Raw genomic sequence first — 18,823 nt, 5'->3', positions numbered from 1 at the left:
CTGCCTGTTTTGATGTGGTTCAGCTTTGGAGAGGGGACATGAGAATAGTGACCTAGTTTGGGTTCAGGAATGCATGTTGGCTTCACAGTTGCAGTCTGAGTCTAGTTCTGAGACTGGGTTTCATTATTCTTTTCGGGCAGAAGATTTCATATTTTTCTAGTGATTTTTCTATTGCTCTTTTATCAAGCAATACTGGAAGTGAGGATGCTGCACAAATAACTATAAGGCAGAGCTCTGGTATTCTCTCTCTCTCTCCTGCTGGTAGATGGGCACAATTTCACAAGTCTCTGGATTGATCTATAAACATAAGAATAGCCTTACTGGGTCAGACCAATGGTCCATCCAGCTCGGTAGCCCATTCTCACGGTGGCCAATCCAGGTCACTATTACCTGGCCAAACCCAAAGAGTAGCAACATACCATGCTACCGATCCAGGGCAAGCAGAGGCTTCCCCCATGTCTTAACAGACTATGGACTTTTTCTCCAGGAATTTGTCCAAACCTTTCTTAAAATCAGCTACGCTATCCGCTTTTACCACAACCTCTGGTGACACGTTCCAGAGCTTAACTATTCTCTGAGTGAAAACATTTTTTTCCTATTGGTTTTGAAAGTATTTCCCTGCAGTTTCATCGAGTGTCCCCCTAGTCCTTGTGATTTTTGACAGAGTGAAAATTGATCCACTTGTACCTATTCTTCTCCACTCAGGATTTTGTAGACTTCAATCATATCTCCCCTCAGCCGTCTCTTTTCCAAGCTGAAGAGCCCTAACCTTTAGTCTTTCCTTACACGAGAGGAGTTCCATCCCCTTTATCATCTTGGTCGCTCTTTGAACCTTTTCTAGTGCCACTATATCTTTCTTGAGATAAGACCAGAATTGAATTCAATACTCCAGTTGAGGTCGCACTATGGAGCAATACAGAGGCGTTTTAATATCGTTAGTCTTTGTTTACCACCCATTTTTAAATCCTAGCATCTTGTTTGCTTTTTTGGCCGCCGCCGCACATTGGGCGGAAGGTTTTATCGTATTGTGTACAATGACACCCATATCTCTTTCTTGGATGCTAACCCCTAAGGTGGACCCTAACATCTGGTAACTGATTTGGGTTATTCTTCCCAATATGCATTACTTTGCATTTGTCCACATTAAATTTCATCTGCCACTTGGACGCCCAGTCTTCCAATTTCCGAAGGTTTTCCTGCAATTTTTCACAGTGCATGCATTTTAACAACTTTGAACAATTTAGTGTCATCTGTAAATTTAATCGCCTCACTCGTCATCCCAATTTCCAGATCGTTTATAAATAAGTTAAATAGCATCGGTTGGAACTAATGGAAAGAAAAATAAACTAACGTGCACCAGTTCTGCATTGCTAATTGCACAGATTTCCCTCTGTAGTAATCTGTAGAAGGTTCACTTAGTAGCTTTACATAAAGTTTGCTTTGGCAGTAGTGTACTGACAAGTTCTGGCTGCAGCACTCATTTATACTGGTAATATCATAGAAAAGAGTTGTTTCTCTGCCTCATCTACTGGTAGGATGATACTGTTTATAATATTAGTGAACATTTGTAAACTTCTTGTACTAAAAAGACATACTTAATTAGGGATAGGAGTGAATGGGAGTCATGCCTGCCTCCTTTCTATTGTACAATTGAAGGGGAGATAAGCAGCATCTTGGGGGTGGGTTAGGAGATAAACTAATGAACCAGTTGATTTTTTTTTTTTTTTTTGGGGGGGGGGTAGGTAGTGAGGGGAAGGTTGCCATTCAGTTTAGAAGTGTGCCATAACATCTCTGGTGCTAGACACAATGGGGGTCTCGGCACTCACCAGAGGGCTACAACTTAAAAATAATTACTCAACTAAAAGTAAAATTAGTTAACTGAAATAGTAACTACAATAGTTATTAAATGGGGATCTCGGCACTCACCAGAGAGCTGCAACTTAAAAATAATTACTCAACTAAAAGTAAAATTAGTTAACTGAAATAGTAACTACAATAGTTATTAAATGGGGATCTCGGCACTCACCAGAGAGCTGCAACTTAAAAATAATTACTTAACTAAAAGTAAAATTAGTTAACTGAAATAGTAACTACAATAGTTATTAATGTGCTGATTTTTTTAACTACTAATGTCCTTACAAGTGTCTGAGGATGAAGCTGTGATAATGTATGTTTAAAACTTTGTAAAGGTATATAATCTTTCTTTTAGCCAGTTCAAATTTACAGTCAATCACAAATCTATATTTTTGGACTTGCTTCCAGCTCAGCAGCCATTTCAGTGTTTTGTATTTAGTGATTTGGTATTTGAGTGATTTGATTGGTAGGAAACTCAGCTTGCCGTGGTGGGAGAAGAATCAATGGCATATCGTTAGCATGTTCGAGATTTACTGCACACCTGTAATGCCCAGTGTGGTGGTTTAGGGAACATGGAGTGCTTCTGGGCTTCTATAGGGCTCAGGCTCCATTCAAGGTTGATGATTGTTCTAAATTCCCATTGTTTTCTTGGCTTTTTTCCCTTGGTATATGTGTCGTCTGGAATCTGATTTGTAGTTGGTGAGGTAACATACGTGGAGCTCTTAATGGACGCTGAAGGAAAGTCAAGGGTAAGTGTTGAGAGAACTACTTCTTCTGTGGATTTACTACATGACAAAATGTAACTATGGTGGTATGAAATGAATTCAGGAAGGTAATTGGGTACTTCATGGCAGATAATGTTTGGCACAGACTACTATCTTTGGGGGAGGGGTTTTCAGATAAAAATAGTATTCCATTTTTCATAGGTGATCGTGAACCATAATTGGTGCCGTTGTTTGCTTGGGTTCTGCATGGAACCTTGTAGAAGCATTTTCATGTGAAGTGTATTTATACAGGAAGCTTACTGGTGGCTGTTCATGGAAGTTCAGTAGACAGAATTAACAGTAGCTGACAATGTTACACCTTTGTTTGACAAAATCTGTAATCAAACCTGTTAAGAGGCCCAAATGTATTACACGGTAGTAGATGTTAAGGTTTTTGTGTGCATGTATGCACAGGAACAGATGAGACAAAATCACTGCAAGTTTTGACGCAGGAGACTAGAAATACTGGCACAGGTAGATGAGATGGTCCTGGGGGGGATTTTGAAGTAAAATGGTTAATGAAATACTATGAAATGTGAATTGGCCACACTAAGAATGACAAGGGGACAGAATTTCCCCTTGTGGATAACTGTGGGAAACATCCAGTGTCATTCTTTAGTGTCTATTAGAGAATGACACGGGGACAAATTTTTCCCCGTCCCCGGGAACTCTCCTATCCTGTCAGGTTTTTTTTTCCTGTCCCTGTCCCATTCCTGCAATCTCTGTCCTCATCTGTACAAGCCTCAAACACTTTAAAATCATAAGTGTTTGAGGCTTATGTGTTTAAGGCAAAACTTATAGGAAAGGGACAGGGACAGTGACAAAACTTGTGGGGATGGGACGGGGAAATCGAGTTTCCTGCGGGGACAAATTTGTCCCTGTGTCATTCTCTAGTGTCTATCTCAATCTCAGTCCTACAATGTAAGGCTTTTGAGGGTCAATAGCTGTGCCTATTCATACTCTGATTCTTCCCTCCTTAAAAAATGACACGGATGGTTTCCCACAGTTAACTGCGGGAACGGGGACAAATTCTGTCCCCGTGTCATTCTCTGTATATGAAGTTAAAATATTTATGCTATCTATTATGTTGATTCTAAGCTGTTAGGTTAAATGTTAAAAAAAAAAAAGCCTGTAAATTTAGGAATACTGAAATACTTGATTATGTGTTTAATTTGTTCTTTTTTTTCCCCCCTCCCCTTTACTCTGCTATGATTTCTGCATACCCAGGGATGCGCGTAAGTATCATGTTTGAGGTGTGTGTTGTTGTTTGTTTGATTTTATAGTCATGTTTTTGAAGACAGAAAAAATTAACTCATGAATATTTTATTTGACAGGGTGGTTGAGTTTAAACAAGAAGACAATATGAGAAAGGCTGCTGAAGTTCTGAACAAATATATGCTTAACGGAAGACCTCTGAAAGCTAAAGAAGTAAGTGGTAGAGAATTTCATTTGTGTTGGAGTCTCTCTAGGTTTTTAAAACTTGTTTGGGGTTTTTAATCCATCTTCATTACATCCACGCCGGAATCAGTAAGATAGGTGTTTTATCTCAACTCATGTACAGGGTCTTGCAGAAAACACATTCTTCTACAGTTCTTATTTCTGCAAGCGGACCATGCAGAAGGTCTTCTGATTTGCTTTTTCTTATTTGCTTAAGTTCGTCCTTTTTCAGTGGCTTCGGTGGTTTGAAACCCCTTTCGGATGGGTTCTCTGCCTGGGAAAGGATGCAGTTTCCATGGAGTCGGACTACAGCTTCACAGGGCAACTTTGGGTGGACCTGTGGAGCCAGCCTGCTTGTGCCATCTCTTGGCTCGGGGTCTCTTCCCCTGGGAACAAGCTTGCCTACTGACCTTGTCAGAGGCTTAAGCCCAGGCTGTGCATGGGTAAGATCCTTTGGGGTATAAGGCCACAGGTTGTGTTTTCCCGCCCCTGGTCGTGTGGCAAGGCTTCAGTTGGGGTTCGTCCAACTAGCAGCCTGAAGATCATGAAGATTGCTATGTTTGGAGAAAATTTGAGGCAGAAATTCCTTTCCCTTCATTGCTGCTGGCTGTTGCAAGATAGTGCTGTGAGGCAGGCACTTTGGAGATTTGTGAGTACAGCCCCATTACTTCCTATGCGAGAATCGGGCTGGGGGAGGGGGTTGTCTAAAAACATGGTGTTTATCACTTTCTGGGGTTAGGGTTCAGATCTCCCAGCTCTGAAACCCCTATTTCAGCAAATTTTATCTTTCTAACTCATTTTCATTGGCTGTTTTTGGCGCAGATTTAATTCCAGTGGCCATCTTGGATTTTATCGATCATTTTCTTCTCCCAGCTTCTTCTCCCTGCCTTGTTACCTCTCGTTTTTGTGAAAAATTGTTAGGGATGGACTCAACCTCTAATCTGATGACTTCATGTGTGGATTGCACCAGTCTTCCGTCGGAGGAGTGTCCATGTTCTGCGTCACACGAGAGGGGACTAAAGCTTTGGACTTCGCCGCCTCCAGGTCCTCTAGGGTTGAGGAGCTGATATAGGTCCATGAATTGGACACCGACTAGCCCGCCTGCTTCGTAGGGCTTTAAACTAGGTAAGTTGGGGGAGGGTACTTACTCATGTACTGGTGCGGAAAGGAACTATCCTGATGGGATGAGTCGACACTCTGCTTCCAAGGTAAGGGCCCACATAGCAAACAGTTCTCTAGGAGCCACACAGACTCAGGTGGAAAACGCCTTACAGCGACCTAGCAAACACAATGTGTGGAGGGGCATGTATGTTAATGCTCACAGTTTAGGCAATAAAATTCTAGAGCTGGAAACTGAAATAAGGGATGCCAACCTAGATGTGGCAATAACCGAAACATGGTTTACGGACTCACATGGGTGGGATATGGCTATACTGGGGTACAATCTACTTCGTCGTGACAGAGAGGGCAGGTTAGGTGGTGGGGTAGCACTATACATTAAAGAAGACATCAAAACCACCAGGATCACAGATGTCAAATACACTGGGGAGTCCCTCTGGGTTAACCTGGTAAGAGGTGGCAATAAATGCCTGTATCTTGGTGTGGTATACAGACCCCCAAGACAAATGGAAGACATGGACACGGAATTAATAGAAGACATAGAGAATATCACTCTACGGGGCGACACTGTACTGCTAGGGGACTTCAACATGCCTGATGCAGACTGGAACACATGTTCAGCAACCACCAGTAACAGCAAGAGGCTTTTGGCCTCCATAAATGGTGCACAACTAAAACAGATGGTAACGGAGCCCACTAGGGCCCAGGCGATACTTGACCTGGTACTCACCAACGGGGAAAGCGTCTCGGAGGTCTTGGTAGGAGATACACTAGCCTCCAGCGACCATAACATGGTATGGTTCAACCTTAGGAAAGGATTCCCTAAATCAATCACAAAAACAAAGGTACTTAATTTCCGGGGCACCGACTTCACACGCATGGGAGATTTCGTCCATCAGATGCTGCAGGACCAAGCAGAGACCGGTAGTGTGGATGCTATGTGGTCGTACCTGAAATCATCCATACACGAAGCTACTAATCGCTACATAAAATCTATAGACAAACGGCAAAGAAACAATAAACCCCAATGGTTCACTGAGGAGATCTCGCACCTCATTAAGGAGAAGAAAACAGCATTTCTTTCCTACAAACGTACGCAGCAAAGGGAAACTAAAATAGAATATAAGACCAGGTCTGCAGCGATCAAAACAGCAGTTAGGGAGGCCAAACTTCGAGTGGAAGAAACTTTGGCAAAAAACATTAAAAAAGGGGACAAATCTTTCTTCAGGTATATTAGTGATAGGAAAAGGAACACAGATGGCATAGTACGCCTTAGAAGACCGGACGGAAACTACGCGGTGGCGGATTCTGAAAAAGCCGAAATACTAAATGAATATTTCTGCTCGGTCTTCACCTGTGAGGCACCGGGACACGGACCACAGTTGAAGACAAAACAAATTGCGGAAGACCCGTTTCAGAATTTTGAGTTCACACCTGAAGACGTCTACAGCGAACTGACAAGGCTCAAGGAGAACAAGGCCATGGGACCGGACAATTTACACCCAAGAGTGCTTAGAGAATTAAGAGATGTTCTGGCGGAACCGTTGGCTGTGCTCTTCAATTTCTCACTAAGCACGGGGAAAGTTCCGTTGGACTGGAAAACAGCCAACGTCGTTCCTCTGCATAAAAAGGGTTGCAAGGCTCAGGCTGCGAACTATAGACAGGTGAGTCTCACTTCAATAGTGTGTAAACTCATGGAATCACTAATTAAGCATAAATTAGATACGGTCTTGAATGAGGGGAATCTCCGGGACCCCAGTCAACATGGATTCACCAAGGGTAGGTCCTGCCAGTCCAATCTTATCAGCTTCTTTGACTGGGTAACAATAAGGCTGGACTCGGGAGAGTCCTTAGACGTTGTATACCTTGATTTCAGCAAGGCTTTTGATAGCGTCCCACACCGCAGACTGCTGAACAAGATGGAATCAATGGGGTTAGGAGTAACACAAACTACATGGGTTAAAGATTGGCTAAGTGGCAGACTTCAGAGGGTGATGGTTAACGGTACCCTCTCTAAAACGTCAGAAGTGACCAGCGGAGTGCCGCAGGGCTCAGTCCTGGGTCCACTCCTCTTCAACATATTCATTAGGGATTTGACTCAAGGGCTTCAAGGCAAGGTAACCTTATTCGCTGATGACACCAAACTATGCAGTATCGTAAACGGCTACAATCTACAGGATACTATGGAACAGGACCTCCGTACTTTAGAAAGTTGGTCCTCTATCTGGCAGCTGGGCTTCAACGCCAAGAAATGTAAGGTCATGCATCTCGGAAATGGAAATCCATGCAGAATTTACACCTTGAATGGAGAAACTTTGACCAAGACTACGGCAGAACGAGACTTGGGAGTGATCATCAGTGCAGACATGAAGACTGCCACTCAAGTGGAGAAGGCTTCATCTAAGGCACGGCAGATGATGGGTTGTATCAAGAGAAGTTTCGTCAACAGGAAGCCTGAGGTCATGATGCCATTATACAGAGCCATGGTGAGACCTCATCTAGAATACTGTGTGCAATTCTGGAGGCCACATTACCGTAAAGATGTGCTCAGAATTGAGTCGGTTCAGCGGATGGCCACCAGGATGGTCTCGGGGCTAAAGGGTCTCTCGTACGAAGAAAGACTGAACAAATTGCAGCTCTATACTCTCGAGGAGCGTAGGGAGAGGGGAGACATGATTGAGACATTAAAGTACATCACGGGACGAGTCGAGGTGGAAGATGATATCTTTCTTTTCAAAGGACCCTCGAACACAAGAGGACCTCCGCTCAAACTCAGGGGAGGGAAGTTTCGTGGAGACGTCAGGAAGTACTTCTTCACGGAACGAGTGATAGAGCATTGGAACAAGCTTCCAGTACAGGTGATCGAGGCCCGCAGTATCCCAGAGTTCAAGAATAAATGGGATACCTATGTGGGATCACTGCGAGGGTCATACCAATGAATAGGGTTGCTAGGATATAGACTTAATAGAGCAGGTCAGTAAAGTTTAGGGGCCAGTAGACTTAAAAGGGTGGGTCAATGGTATGGGCAGACTTGATGGGCTGTAGCCCTTATCTGCCGTCATCTTTCTATGTTTCTATATAGCAGATACCGTATATGACCTCAAGGGTTCTAGGCAAGGTCTCAGCTTATGCAGTGTTGGCTCGCAGGTAGTTTTGGATCTGCCACTGGACTGGAGATTCAACCTCTAAGGTGACTTTGAGCAGGCTCCCCTTTTTGGCAAATGCTCTCCATGCCAAACTCTTTTTGGCAAGGGGCTGCCATGACCTTGGGGCTGGTATGACCTCGTGGCTAGTATGGCGGCTGGCTGTCCTACGTTTCTCCAGGATGGCATGCGACATTCTCCAACTTCAGAAGAACTGGAAGCTCATGCTCTCTCTTTGAGACCTCCTCACTCAGGTTCAGTTCCCGTGGAGAATCCCCAGTGCTTTAGTCAAGCCTTGATTCTGAGAAGTTACTCAGACATGATCATTGCCACTCTGTTGAGGTCAAAGAAGCCCTCTACTATGGGAACTTGTGTCAAGACTCCTGTCCAGCAGTGGTGTGCCAGGGACCGGGTGGTGCCGTTGCTTGTTTCCTTTTTGGTGATCCTGGCTTTCTTCCAGGCCTTTGATCTTCATTCTGTAAATCCATGGAGGAGCCAGTTTTTCTGCATTGACTGCCTTGTTCTGCCTCCGATGTTTCTTTTTTCAAACTTGAGTATCTTTTGCCCAGCAGATGGACCCTGTGGGGAATTGTTCTACAGATGTGGGTCATATCTATACTGCTGGCTTTTCCATTTTGTTCTTGTTGCATGCAGCAGGTTTGTTCCATTTTGCTGCCATGTTCTTGCCTGTTTTTCATGTTTCCTGTTCATTAATTATTTTCTTATATATTGCAGCAGAACAGAATGCTGTTATGTTGGCAGGGAAGTTTCCTATGTCCCCTGTGTGTATATACTTTGTTCCAGTGCTATTCATTTGCTTTTGGGCTCAACTGTAGGGGACTTTATGTTCCTTAGCTAATTGGGAAGTGCAGAGAAAGAATGTGGTTTTCTGCAAGACCTAGTTCGTGGGTTGAGATAAAACAACTGTCGTACTGACTCCTCTGTGGATTTACAGAATAGAGAGTTACGCGGGGACAGAAATCCCACCCGTCCCCACCCGTCCCCGCCAAAGTCCCACCCGTCCCCGTGAGGAATCCCACCCGTCCCCACCCGTCCCCGTGAGGAATCCCTCCGTCCCCACCCATCCCCGCGAGGAATCCCCTCCGACCCCACCCGTCCCCGCGAGGAATCCCCTCCGTCCCCGCCCGTCCATATAAACTTCAGAAATAGTTATTTCATTTAATTATGCTACTGAATTAAAGGCTCTGGTAGAAACCCATTTACAAATAAGCAAAAAGACTTTATTAATTTGAAAATATTAATTGGGAAGAATACATACTTTGCAAATGGGTTTCTACCAGAGCCTCTAATGTTTATAAATTTTTATCAACACAACTAATATACTACTTTATCCTGAAGCAAAATAAAAAAAAAGAAATATAATTCTTTTCCTACCTTTGTTGCCTGGTTTCTGCTTTCCTCATGTTCTCATTCAATTCCTTCCATCCACTGTCTCTCTTCCTTCTGCATCTTCCATTTGCTCTGTTACTGTGCCTCTCCCTTTCTTCTCCCTTCCAAATTGGTCTGGCACCCATCTTCTTCTCTCCGCTCCCCCATAGTCTGGCATCTGTCTTCTTCCCTGCCAGTGTCTTCTCCCTACTCTCTCTTCCCCATTTCCTTTCAGCGTCCTTCTCCCCCCCATCTTCCCCATGTCCTGTCAGCGTCCTTCTCTCCCCTCTGTCTTCCACATGTGCTTTCAGTGTCCTTCTCCCCCCTCTGCTTCCCCATGTCCTTTCAGCGTCCTTCTCCCTCTCTGTCTTCCCCATGGCCTTTCAGCGTCCTTCTCCACACCCCCCCCCGTCTTCCCCATGTCCTTTCAGCGTCCTTCTCCACCCCTTTGTCTTCCCCATGTGCTTTCAGCATCCTTCTCCACCCCTTTGTCTTCCCCATGTGCTTTCAGCATCCTTCTCCCCCCTCTGTCTTCCACAAGTGCTTTCAGAGTCCTTCCCCCCCCCCCGCCCTTCCCATGGCCTTTCAGCGTCCTTCTCCACCCCTTTGTCTTCCCCATGTCCTTTCAGCGTCCTTCTCCACCCCTTTGTCTTCCCCATGTGCTTTCAGCATCCTTCTCCCCCCTCTGTCTTCCACAAGTGCTTTCCTTCCCCCCCCCGCCCTTCCCATGGCCTTTCAGCGTCCTTCTCCACCCCTTTGTATTCCCCATGTGCTTTCAGCGTCCTTCTCCCTCCTCTGTCTTCAAGTGCTTTCAGAGTCCTTCCCCCCCTCCTCCCGTCTTCCCCATGGCCTTTCAGCGTCCTTCTCCCCACTCCTTCTCTACCGCCCCGGGTGCAGCACAGCCGGCCAGGTCCCCTTACTTTTGTGGCACTTCCCCGACTGACTGACAACAGCCCCGGTCCGACAAACCTCCCTGCCCTTAACTGCGAATCTAAATTACCTTATTACAGCTGCTGTAAGAAGATAATTTAGATTCGCGGCTACAGGGCAGGGAGGATTGTCGGACCGGGGCTGTTGTCGGTCGGTCGGGGAAGTGCCACAAAAGTAAGGGGACCTGGCCGGCTGTGCTGCAACCGGGGCGGGGTGTGGCGGGGCGGACCGCCCCCTCCCTTGCTAGCCACTCGAACCGCGAGGCTACTCTCCTCCTTACCTGCACTGCCTGCAGCACAGAGCCAAACGGAAGTCTTCCCGACGTCAGCGCTGACGTCGGAGGGAGGGCTTTGTTTAAGCCCTCCCTCCCCTCCGACGTCAGCGCTGACGTCGGGAAGACTTCCGTTCGGCTCTGTGTTGCAAGCAGAGAAGGTAGGGAGAAGAGCCGCGCGACTGAGTACATCCAGCCCCGCAGGAACCCCGCGACCCTCGGAGGCGTCCCCACGGGATCCCCGCGACCCTAGGGGGCGTCCCCACGGGATCTCCGCGACCCTAGGGGCGTCCCCATGGGATCCCCGTGACCCAAAGGGGGAACCCGCGGGATGCCCGCGGATCCCGCGGGATTCCCGTCGTCCCCGTTCCCGTGCAGCTCTCTATTACAGAATGAAGATTATCAAAGGTAAGAACCTAAATTTTCATTCTAAATGATAACATAAGAACATAAGAAGCGCCATCTCCGGATCAGACCTTCGGTCCATCAAGTCCGGCGATCCGCACACGCGGAGGCCCCGCCAGGTATACACCTGGTTTATTTTATAGCCACCATATCTTTATATGCCTTTCTCAAGGAGATATGCATCTAGTTTGCTTTTGAAGCCTGGGACTGTCGATTCCGCAATAATCTCCCCTGGGAGAGTATTCCAGATGTCCACCACTCTCTGTGTGAAGCAGAACTTCCTGACATTAGTCCTGAACTTGTCCCCCCTTAGCTTCATTTCATGTCCTCTTGTCCGTGTCAATTTGGACAATGTAAATAATCTTCTCTGCTCTATTTTGTCGATTCCTTTCAGTATTTTGAAAGTCTCGATCATATCCCCCCGCAGTCTCCTTTTCTCAAGGGAGAACAATCCCAGTGTTTTAAGTCGATCCTCATATACCAGTTTCTCCATACCCTTCACTAGTTTAGTTGCTCGTCTCTGCACCCTCTCCAGCAGTTTTATATCCTTCTTTAGGTAGGGAGACCAATGTTGGACGCAGTATTCCAAGTGAGGTCTGACCATTGCCCTATAAAGCGGCATTATTACTTTCTCCGATCTACTCGAGATTCCTTTCTTTATCATGCCCAACATTCTATTTGCCTTCTTTGCCGCTGCCGCGCATTGTGCCGACGGCTTCAGGGTCCTATCTATCAGTACACCCAGGTCTCTTTCTTGTTCACTTTTTCCCAGAGTTGCACCTGTCATTTTGTACTCGTATTCCTTATTCTTACTGCCTAAATGCATTACCTTGCATTTCTCCACGTTGAACCTCATTTGCCATTTCTCCGCCCATTTTTCTAACCGACACAAATCGCTCTGGAGTTCCTCACTATCCTCCTGCGATCTGATTGCCCGGCAGAGTTTTGTGTCATCTGCAAACTTGATGATCTCACTGGATGTTCCGTTTTCCAAGTCATTGATATAAATATTAAAAAGGATCGGCCCAAGTACCGAGCCCTGGGGTACACCACTAGTCACTTTCTCCCAGTCAGAGAACTTCCCATTTATGCCCACTCTCTGCTTTCGGTTTTCCAGCCATTTGCCTATCCATCTTTGTATATCTCCCTCTATGCCATGGCTTTGTAATTTCCTGAGAAGTCTTTCGTGTGGAACTTTGTCGAACGCTTTCTGGAAATCCAAGTATATTATGTCCACCGGCTTTCCACTATCAATTTGCTCGTTCACGGTCTCAAAGAATTGGAGTAAATTCGTCAAACACGATTTCCCTTTCCTGAATCCATGTTGACTGGGTTTCATCAAGTCGTGTGTGTCCAAGTGCTGAACTATGCTATCCTTGATCAGTGATTCAATCATCTTGCCGGGGACAGACGTAAGACTCACAGGTCTATAGTTGCCCGGTTCTCCTCTCGATCCTTTTTTGAAAATTGGTGTGACGTTTGCTTTCTTCCAGTCGTCTGGTATCTGTCCAGTTCTGATTGACAGGTTTGCAAGTTTTTGCAATAACTCTCCGATTTCAACCTTCAATTCCTTCAAGACTCTCGGGTGAATTTCATCCGGTCCAGGGGATTTGTCACTTTTAAGTTTGTCGATCTGGTAGTATATCTGATCCAAGTTCACTTCAACTGTGGTGAGGCTGTCCTCTATTTCTCCTGTAAACAGTTTCTCCGCTTCAGGTATTGTTGAGGTGTCCTCCTTAGTAAAGACGGAGGCAAAGAAGGAATTTAGTTACTCATGATATTATTAAAGTTCTACTATAGTATCTTGTCTGGCTGACCATGTTCATTTGTTCACTGGTATTTCTCCACACTATCCCAAACTTGACCAGCAGATAGATCTAGAAAGCACTAACCTCGATGAGCACCTCATAAGCCTCACCAGTACGGTCTCTCTTCAGTATTTTCTATTTCCAGCAGGTAATGGTCATAGCTTGCAGTTCCCAGTTTTGGCTCTGTGTTCTTGGTCCATTTGGTCAGTTGGACTTGCCTGGAAGTCTCCAGGTTCTCCTTCTGGTAGCCCTCTGCCTCCCTCTTGCTCCTTCTTTTCTCTTGCTGGGCACAACATGCTTGGGAGGGGAGGGTCAGTTTGCAGTCTTTCAGTGTGAGCAGAGTGCCACTGTATATTGTCCTTACTCTGGACCTGGAAGCAGGTCTGAGAGCTTTACCTGGCAGCTGGTGTTGGTGCATCCTTCTTTTCCTTTGAACTCCAGCTGGAGCAACTTCCACATGGCTGAGAGGCGTGCAAAGTGTGGCAATGCCAGCAGAATGGAGGAAGTACAGTTCCTGGTGTAGAACACATCAATTGATGGTGGGATGCTGCACGGCCTGTAAACCGGTGGTCCCATGGGATGTGGGAAATTTGGCCAGAGACGGGAGTTCTGGGGAAAGTATGCTGCTGCTGCTGCAAGGAAGGCCCGGGCAAGCAGGTCCGTTGGAGGCCTCAAGCCATGCTTCGCCACTGTTGAGTGCATGAAAGGCAGCCATATTAGTGCCGCAATCAAACAACTGGAATCTATTTCTTTGCAGAGCAGTTCAGATGCAGTAGGCATGGCTTCAGATTCAGGGATTATGTTCTGCGCCCTCCCCCCACCCAAGTTTGTTCTGCTTCACCAGGATTATCTGTTGAAGCAGTGTCTGAAAGAGATATCTTTACCTCTCTCTGTGCAGTTGGCTCCTCCTAAGCGAGCGTGTGTGTAGACTTGGGACTTGTCAGACAGAGGCTCTTCTCCTTCCTTGTCCTTATCAGAGGCAGCTTCACTGTGTTCCAGGGACCTGTCTCTGAGGGAGCCCCTTAAGGAGAGGTAATTGAGGGGATTAATCCCCAAGGTGCTGCACATGCTGTATAATGGGGAAATAATACTTATTTCTTTTGTCACCTCTCCAGACCGGTACAGGCTTCGCTGATGGGTAATAGCTCACCATGACCAGCAAGTGGAGACAGACCAAATTTTTGGTTATAGTCCTTAATAGCTGTCCCTCCCACTATCTTAAGTCTTCTCTCAGTCTCCAGTAGAGAGTTGCGCGGGGACAGAAATCCCACCCGTCCCCGCCAAAGTCCCACCCGTCCCCACCCGTCCCCGTGAGGAATCCCTCCGTCCCCACCCGTCCCCGCGAGAATCCCCTCCGTCCCCGCGAGGAATCCCCTACGTCCCCGCCTGTCCCTATAAACTACAGAAATAGTTATTTCATTTAATTATGCTACTGAATTAAAGGCTCTGGTAGAAACCCATTTAAAAATAAGCAAAAAGACTTTATTAATTTGGAAATATTAATTGGGAAGAATACATACTTTGTAAACGGGTTTCTACCAGAGCCTCTAATGTTTATAAATTTTTATCAACACAACTAATATACTACTTTATCCTTAAGCAAAAAAAAAAAATAATAATAATTTTTTTCCTACCTTTATTGCCTGGTTTCTGCTTTCTTCATGTTCTCATTCAATTCCTTCCATCCACTGCCTCTCTTCTCTCTGTGTCTTCCATTTGCTCTGTTACTGTGCCTCTCCCTTTCTCCCCCCTCCCAAATTGGTCTGGCACCCATCTTTTTCCCTCCGCTCCCCCCATAGTCTGGCACCTCTGTCTTCTTCCCTGCCAGCGTCTTCTTCCCATTCCCTCTTCCCCATTTCCTTTCAGTGTCCTTCTCCCCCACCATCTTTCCCATGTCTTGTCAGGCAGCATCCTTCTCCCCTCTCTGCCTTCCCCATGTCCTTTCAGCGGCCTTCTCCCCCCTCTGTCTTCCCCATGTCCTTTCAGTGGCATTCTCCACCCCTTTGTCTTCCCCAGTGCTTTCAGGGTCCTTCCCCCCCCTTCCTCCCGTTTACCCCATGTCCTTTCAGCGTTCTTTTCCACCCCTTTGTCTTCCCCAGTACTTTCAGCGGCCTTCTCCCCCCTTAAGCGTCTTTTCTTCTCCACTCCACCTTTCCTCCCTCCCTGCCTCCACCTTTGTGGCGCTTTTGCACCCGACCGACAACAGAACAGGCCCGGTCGGACAAATCTCCCTGTCCTGTAGCCGCGAATCTAAATTACCTTCTTACAGCAGCTGGAGTAGTGAAGCTGCTGTAAGAGGTAATTTAGATTCGTGGCTACAGGGCAGGGAGATTTGTCGGCTGGGCCTGTTGTCGGTCGATCGGGGGACCTGACCGGCTGTGCACATTCTCCGGGGCGGACCGCCCCCTCCCCCCTCTTTCGTACGCCATTGCCTTCTTCCTACCTGCCCTGCCGCACACAGCCGACCGGAAGTCTTCCTGATGTCAGCGCTGACGTCGGAGGAAGGGAGGGCTTTGCTTAAGCCCTCCCTCCGACGTCAGCGCTGACATCGGGAAGATTTCCGTTCGGATGTGTGCTGTGACAGGGCAGGTAAGGAGAAGGAGACTACCCTCGCGGCTCGACCAACCCCGCTGCGATCCAACCCCGCAGGAACCCCGCGACCCTCGGAGGCGTCCCCACGGGATCCCCGCGACCCTAGGGGGCGTCCCCACGGGATTCCCGTGACCCAAAGGGGGAACCCGCGGGATCCCCGCGGGTCCCGCAGGATTCCTGTCATCCCCGTTCCCGTGCAGCTCTCTAGTCTCCAGCAGGTAGTAGGTGAGCTGTGCTAGTCTCCTCTTGTTAGGGCTGTTGGAATTTGCTTAGGGCTCCTTGTCCCTGTTCTAGTGCCGGACTGAGCTTGGAGGGCCCCTGTTTGGGGGTCCATTCGACCTCGGGGGTGTCACACTTGACAAGTCTTGTGTTGAGTTCTTCCCCCCCCTTTCCCAAAATTTTGTAGTGGCACCTCAGCTGTAAGCCTTGCCACCAATACTTTGAGAGCCAGTGGAGTCTGTTCTGAAAAATAAAAAATATATATATATATCCTGAGGCAGAGCTGGTCTGAAGGGTGCCTTCCCTTGCTTGTTATTGCTTTTTGTTGTTAACCGGCACTTTTGTATTATCCCAGTACAAGCAAGCAGCATATTCTCACACATGGGTGACGTCACCGACGGAGCCCCGCAGCGGACAGCCTCGAAAGCAAACTTGCTTGAAGATCTTGAACTTTCGAGTGCTGCACCGCGCATGCGCGCGTGCCTTCCCGCCCGAACTAGGGGGCGCATTTCCTGTGAGGATCCTCAGTTCGTTATTTTCCGAGAAGCCAAGAAGACGCGTTTCTTCAGCTCTGCAGTGAAATTTGCCTTCTCTTCACCGCGGCTGCTTCTTTCTTTTTAAAAGTTCGGTCGCTGTGTATTTCTTTTATTTCTTTTCTAAAAAAACAACAAACAATTTGTTTTTTTTCCCTCTTCGTCCGGTCGGTGAGCCTTGGGCCTAGGCCCGTCCGCTCACTTCATTCGACACGGACTTTATTTTTTCTATGTCCCGGCCTCTTACCGGGTTCAAGCGCTGTCGTCAGTGTAATCGAGTGATTTCTGTCACCGATCCTCACTGTCGTAGTTTACAGTGTTTAGGTTCGGTCCATTCCCCAGAAGACTGTCACTGTGTTTTACTCTTACACCTCAAGCTTTTCGTCGTAGGTGTGCCCAGTTTAGACAACCTTTCGGCGACAAGGAGCAATCTTCGGGCAAGGCCTTGACTTCGACCCCGGCGGCGGCCCCGGTCTCAAAGGCCTCGACTCCGACATCGACGACAACATCGGTCTCGAAGGCCTCGAACTTGGCTTCGGCTGGAGCTTCGGTCTCGAAGGCCTCGACCGTGACTTCCATACCTGCATCGACTTCGACGCCCTCGAAGGTTTCGACAGTGACCTCTGTGAAGACGTCCTTGGTGGGTAAGTCTCCTGTGTCTCTTTCAGGTGCTGTACCTAAGAAGCCACCATAGACCTCCTTGCGCCTTCCATCTAAGCGTGCCTCCAAGATAAGGGAATACTCACCTTCGAGGTCGCCCTCTTTGGAGCGCACTGCTACACCTACGAGGTCAGATCTTTCTGTCTCGGTGCCGATATCTTGACCACTCTATCCTCTATCGTGGCTCAACTGCTACCGTCCTCGACTCTGCCTCGGGTAGACCAGCCTGAGACCCAGCTGGATCCTCTAGTCCAGTGTTTTTCAACCGCTGTTCCGCGGCACACTAGAGATGTTGCCTGGTGTGCCGTACGGTGCAGACATTGATTAGGCCTCAGGCCGGGTCCCGCACGCGCTCCCATGAGACTCCCCCGGTCCCCGCTGCTGTTCAGTTTCGATCTTCTGCTCTGACGCAACCGGAAACAGGAAGTTGCAGCAGAGCAGAAGATTGAACACTGAGTGGCTGCGCGGCTCTTTGGGAAAGTGTGCATGTCACCGAAAAACAAAACCTACAAACTAAGGTGAGGCGAAGCGAAGGGAGAGAGCTGGCTAAACAGTAGGATCGATTGGGCAGGCGAGTGGTGGCTGCGGGGACCGTGCGATCGCTCGTGTTCCCGGCTCAAATTGGAAGGAGGGAGTGAAAGGGAAAAGGATTCTGGGCCAAGGGGATGAAGACGGAAAGAAAAACCCACAGCAGGAAAGAAAGGGAAGGACAGGCAGGTGAGCCAGATGCTAGAAGCAGGGGGGGGGGGAAGAAAGAGGGAAAAAAGCTAGATGGGGTTGAAAAGAAGAGACACACTGGTATGGAAGAGGAAGATAGGGGAAATCTGGACACAGGAAGGTAACAGAAAGAGGGGAGATTATGTGCATGGGGCATAGGGACAGAGACATAAAGGGGACATGCCATGGGGATGGTATATGGACACAGGGGGGGGGGCAATGACAGATACATAGGGGAGATATTAGAAATGGAGAAAATAGGAGCACAGAAGCGAGATGGTTTGTGGGGATGGGACAGGGACCGAGCTCGCAGGCTCCAGTGGCTTGCACAAATTACATTGTAACGTGCCATGAAAATAAGAGGGAGGAAGGTAGATAGATAAGCCACGTGAGAGGAGCTGAAGGGTAGTAGAAAGGAACAGATGGTAAAGGAGGGAGGGAAGGGTGGTGGTGGAAAGGAATAGGACAGACATTGAAGGAGGGTGGAGAGGAACTGACCCCGAAGGGAAATGTGGAAGACAGAGTGGGAAGAAGACAGATGCCAGACTATGGGGGAGCGGAAGGAAGAAGATGGGTGCTAGACCAATTGGGGGGGGGGTGAAGGGAGAGGCACAGTAACAGCAAATGGAAGACGTAGAGAGAAGACACACAGTGGATGGAAGGAATTGAATGAGAAGATGTGAAAAGCAGAAAGCAGACAACAAAGGTAGAAAAAAAAAATTATATTTATTTATTTATTTTTTGCTTTAGGATAAAATAGTATATTAGTTGTGTTGATAAAAATTTATAAACAAAGCCCTGCCAGCTGAACATCTCTTTCTCTAGTTCAGCAGCAGGAACTTTGATTTATAAGAAAGGAATAAGCTAAATATTACAGTACTAAGGCTTATATGGATGCAGCGGGGACGGTGACGGGGCGGTGAATGGGATGACAGTGGCGGTGATGGGGCGGTGAAAGGGATGACGGTGACGGGGCGGTGAA

At 47.4% G+C, this 18,823-nt stretch overlaps 1 protein-coding gene across 3 annotated transcripts in view; it reads left to right on the top strand.

Annotated features, from left to right (window-relative positions):
- The window catches only part of HNRNPM (heterogeneous nuclear ribonucleoprotein M), a 238,142-nt gene that overhangs the window by 76,440 nt on the left and 142,879 nt on the right, over positions 1 to 18,823 (top strand). For all 3 annotated transcript variants that reach the window (XM_033956537.1, XM_033956539.1, XM_033956536.1), the window contains exons 3-5: positions 2,551 to 2,603; positions 3,846 to 3,853; positions 3,953 to 4,046. In XM_033956537.1, coding sequence (XP_033812428.1) covers positions 2,551 to 2,603; positions 3,846 to 3,853; positions 3,953 to 4,046 — 155 coding nt within the window. The remainder of the gene's footprint in view (positions 1 to 2,550; positions 2,604 to 3,845; positions 3,854 to 3,952; positions 4,047 to 18,823) is intronic.

The sequence above is a fragment of the Geotrypetes seraphini genome, chromosome 8 (genome assembly GCF_902459505.1).
Source record: "Geotrypetes seraphini chromosome 8, aGeoSer1.1, whole genome shotgun sequence".
Lineage (NCBI taxonomy): Eukaryota > Metazoa > Chordata > Amphibia > Gymnophiona > Dermophiidae > Geotrypetes > Geotrypetes seraphini.
Note: the sequence above shows the minus strand (reverse complement) of the source record. Positions and strands in the feature narration are given on the sequence as shown.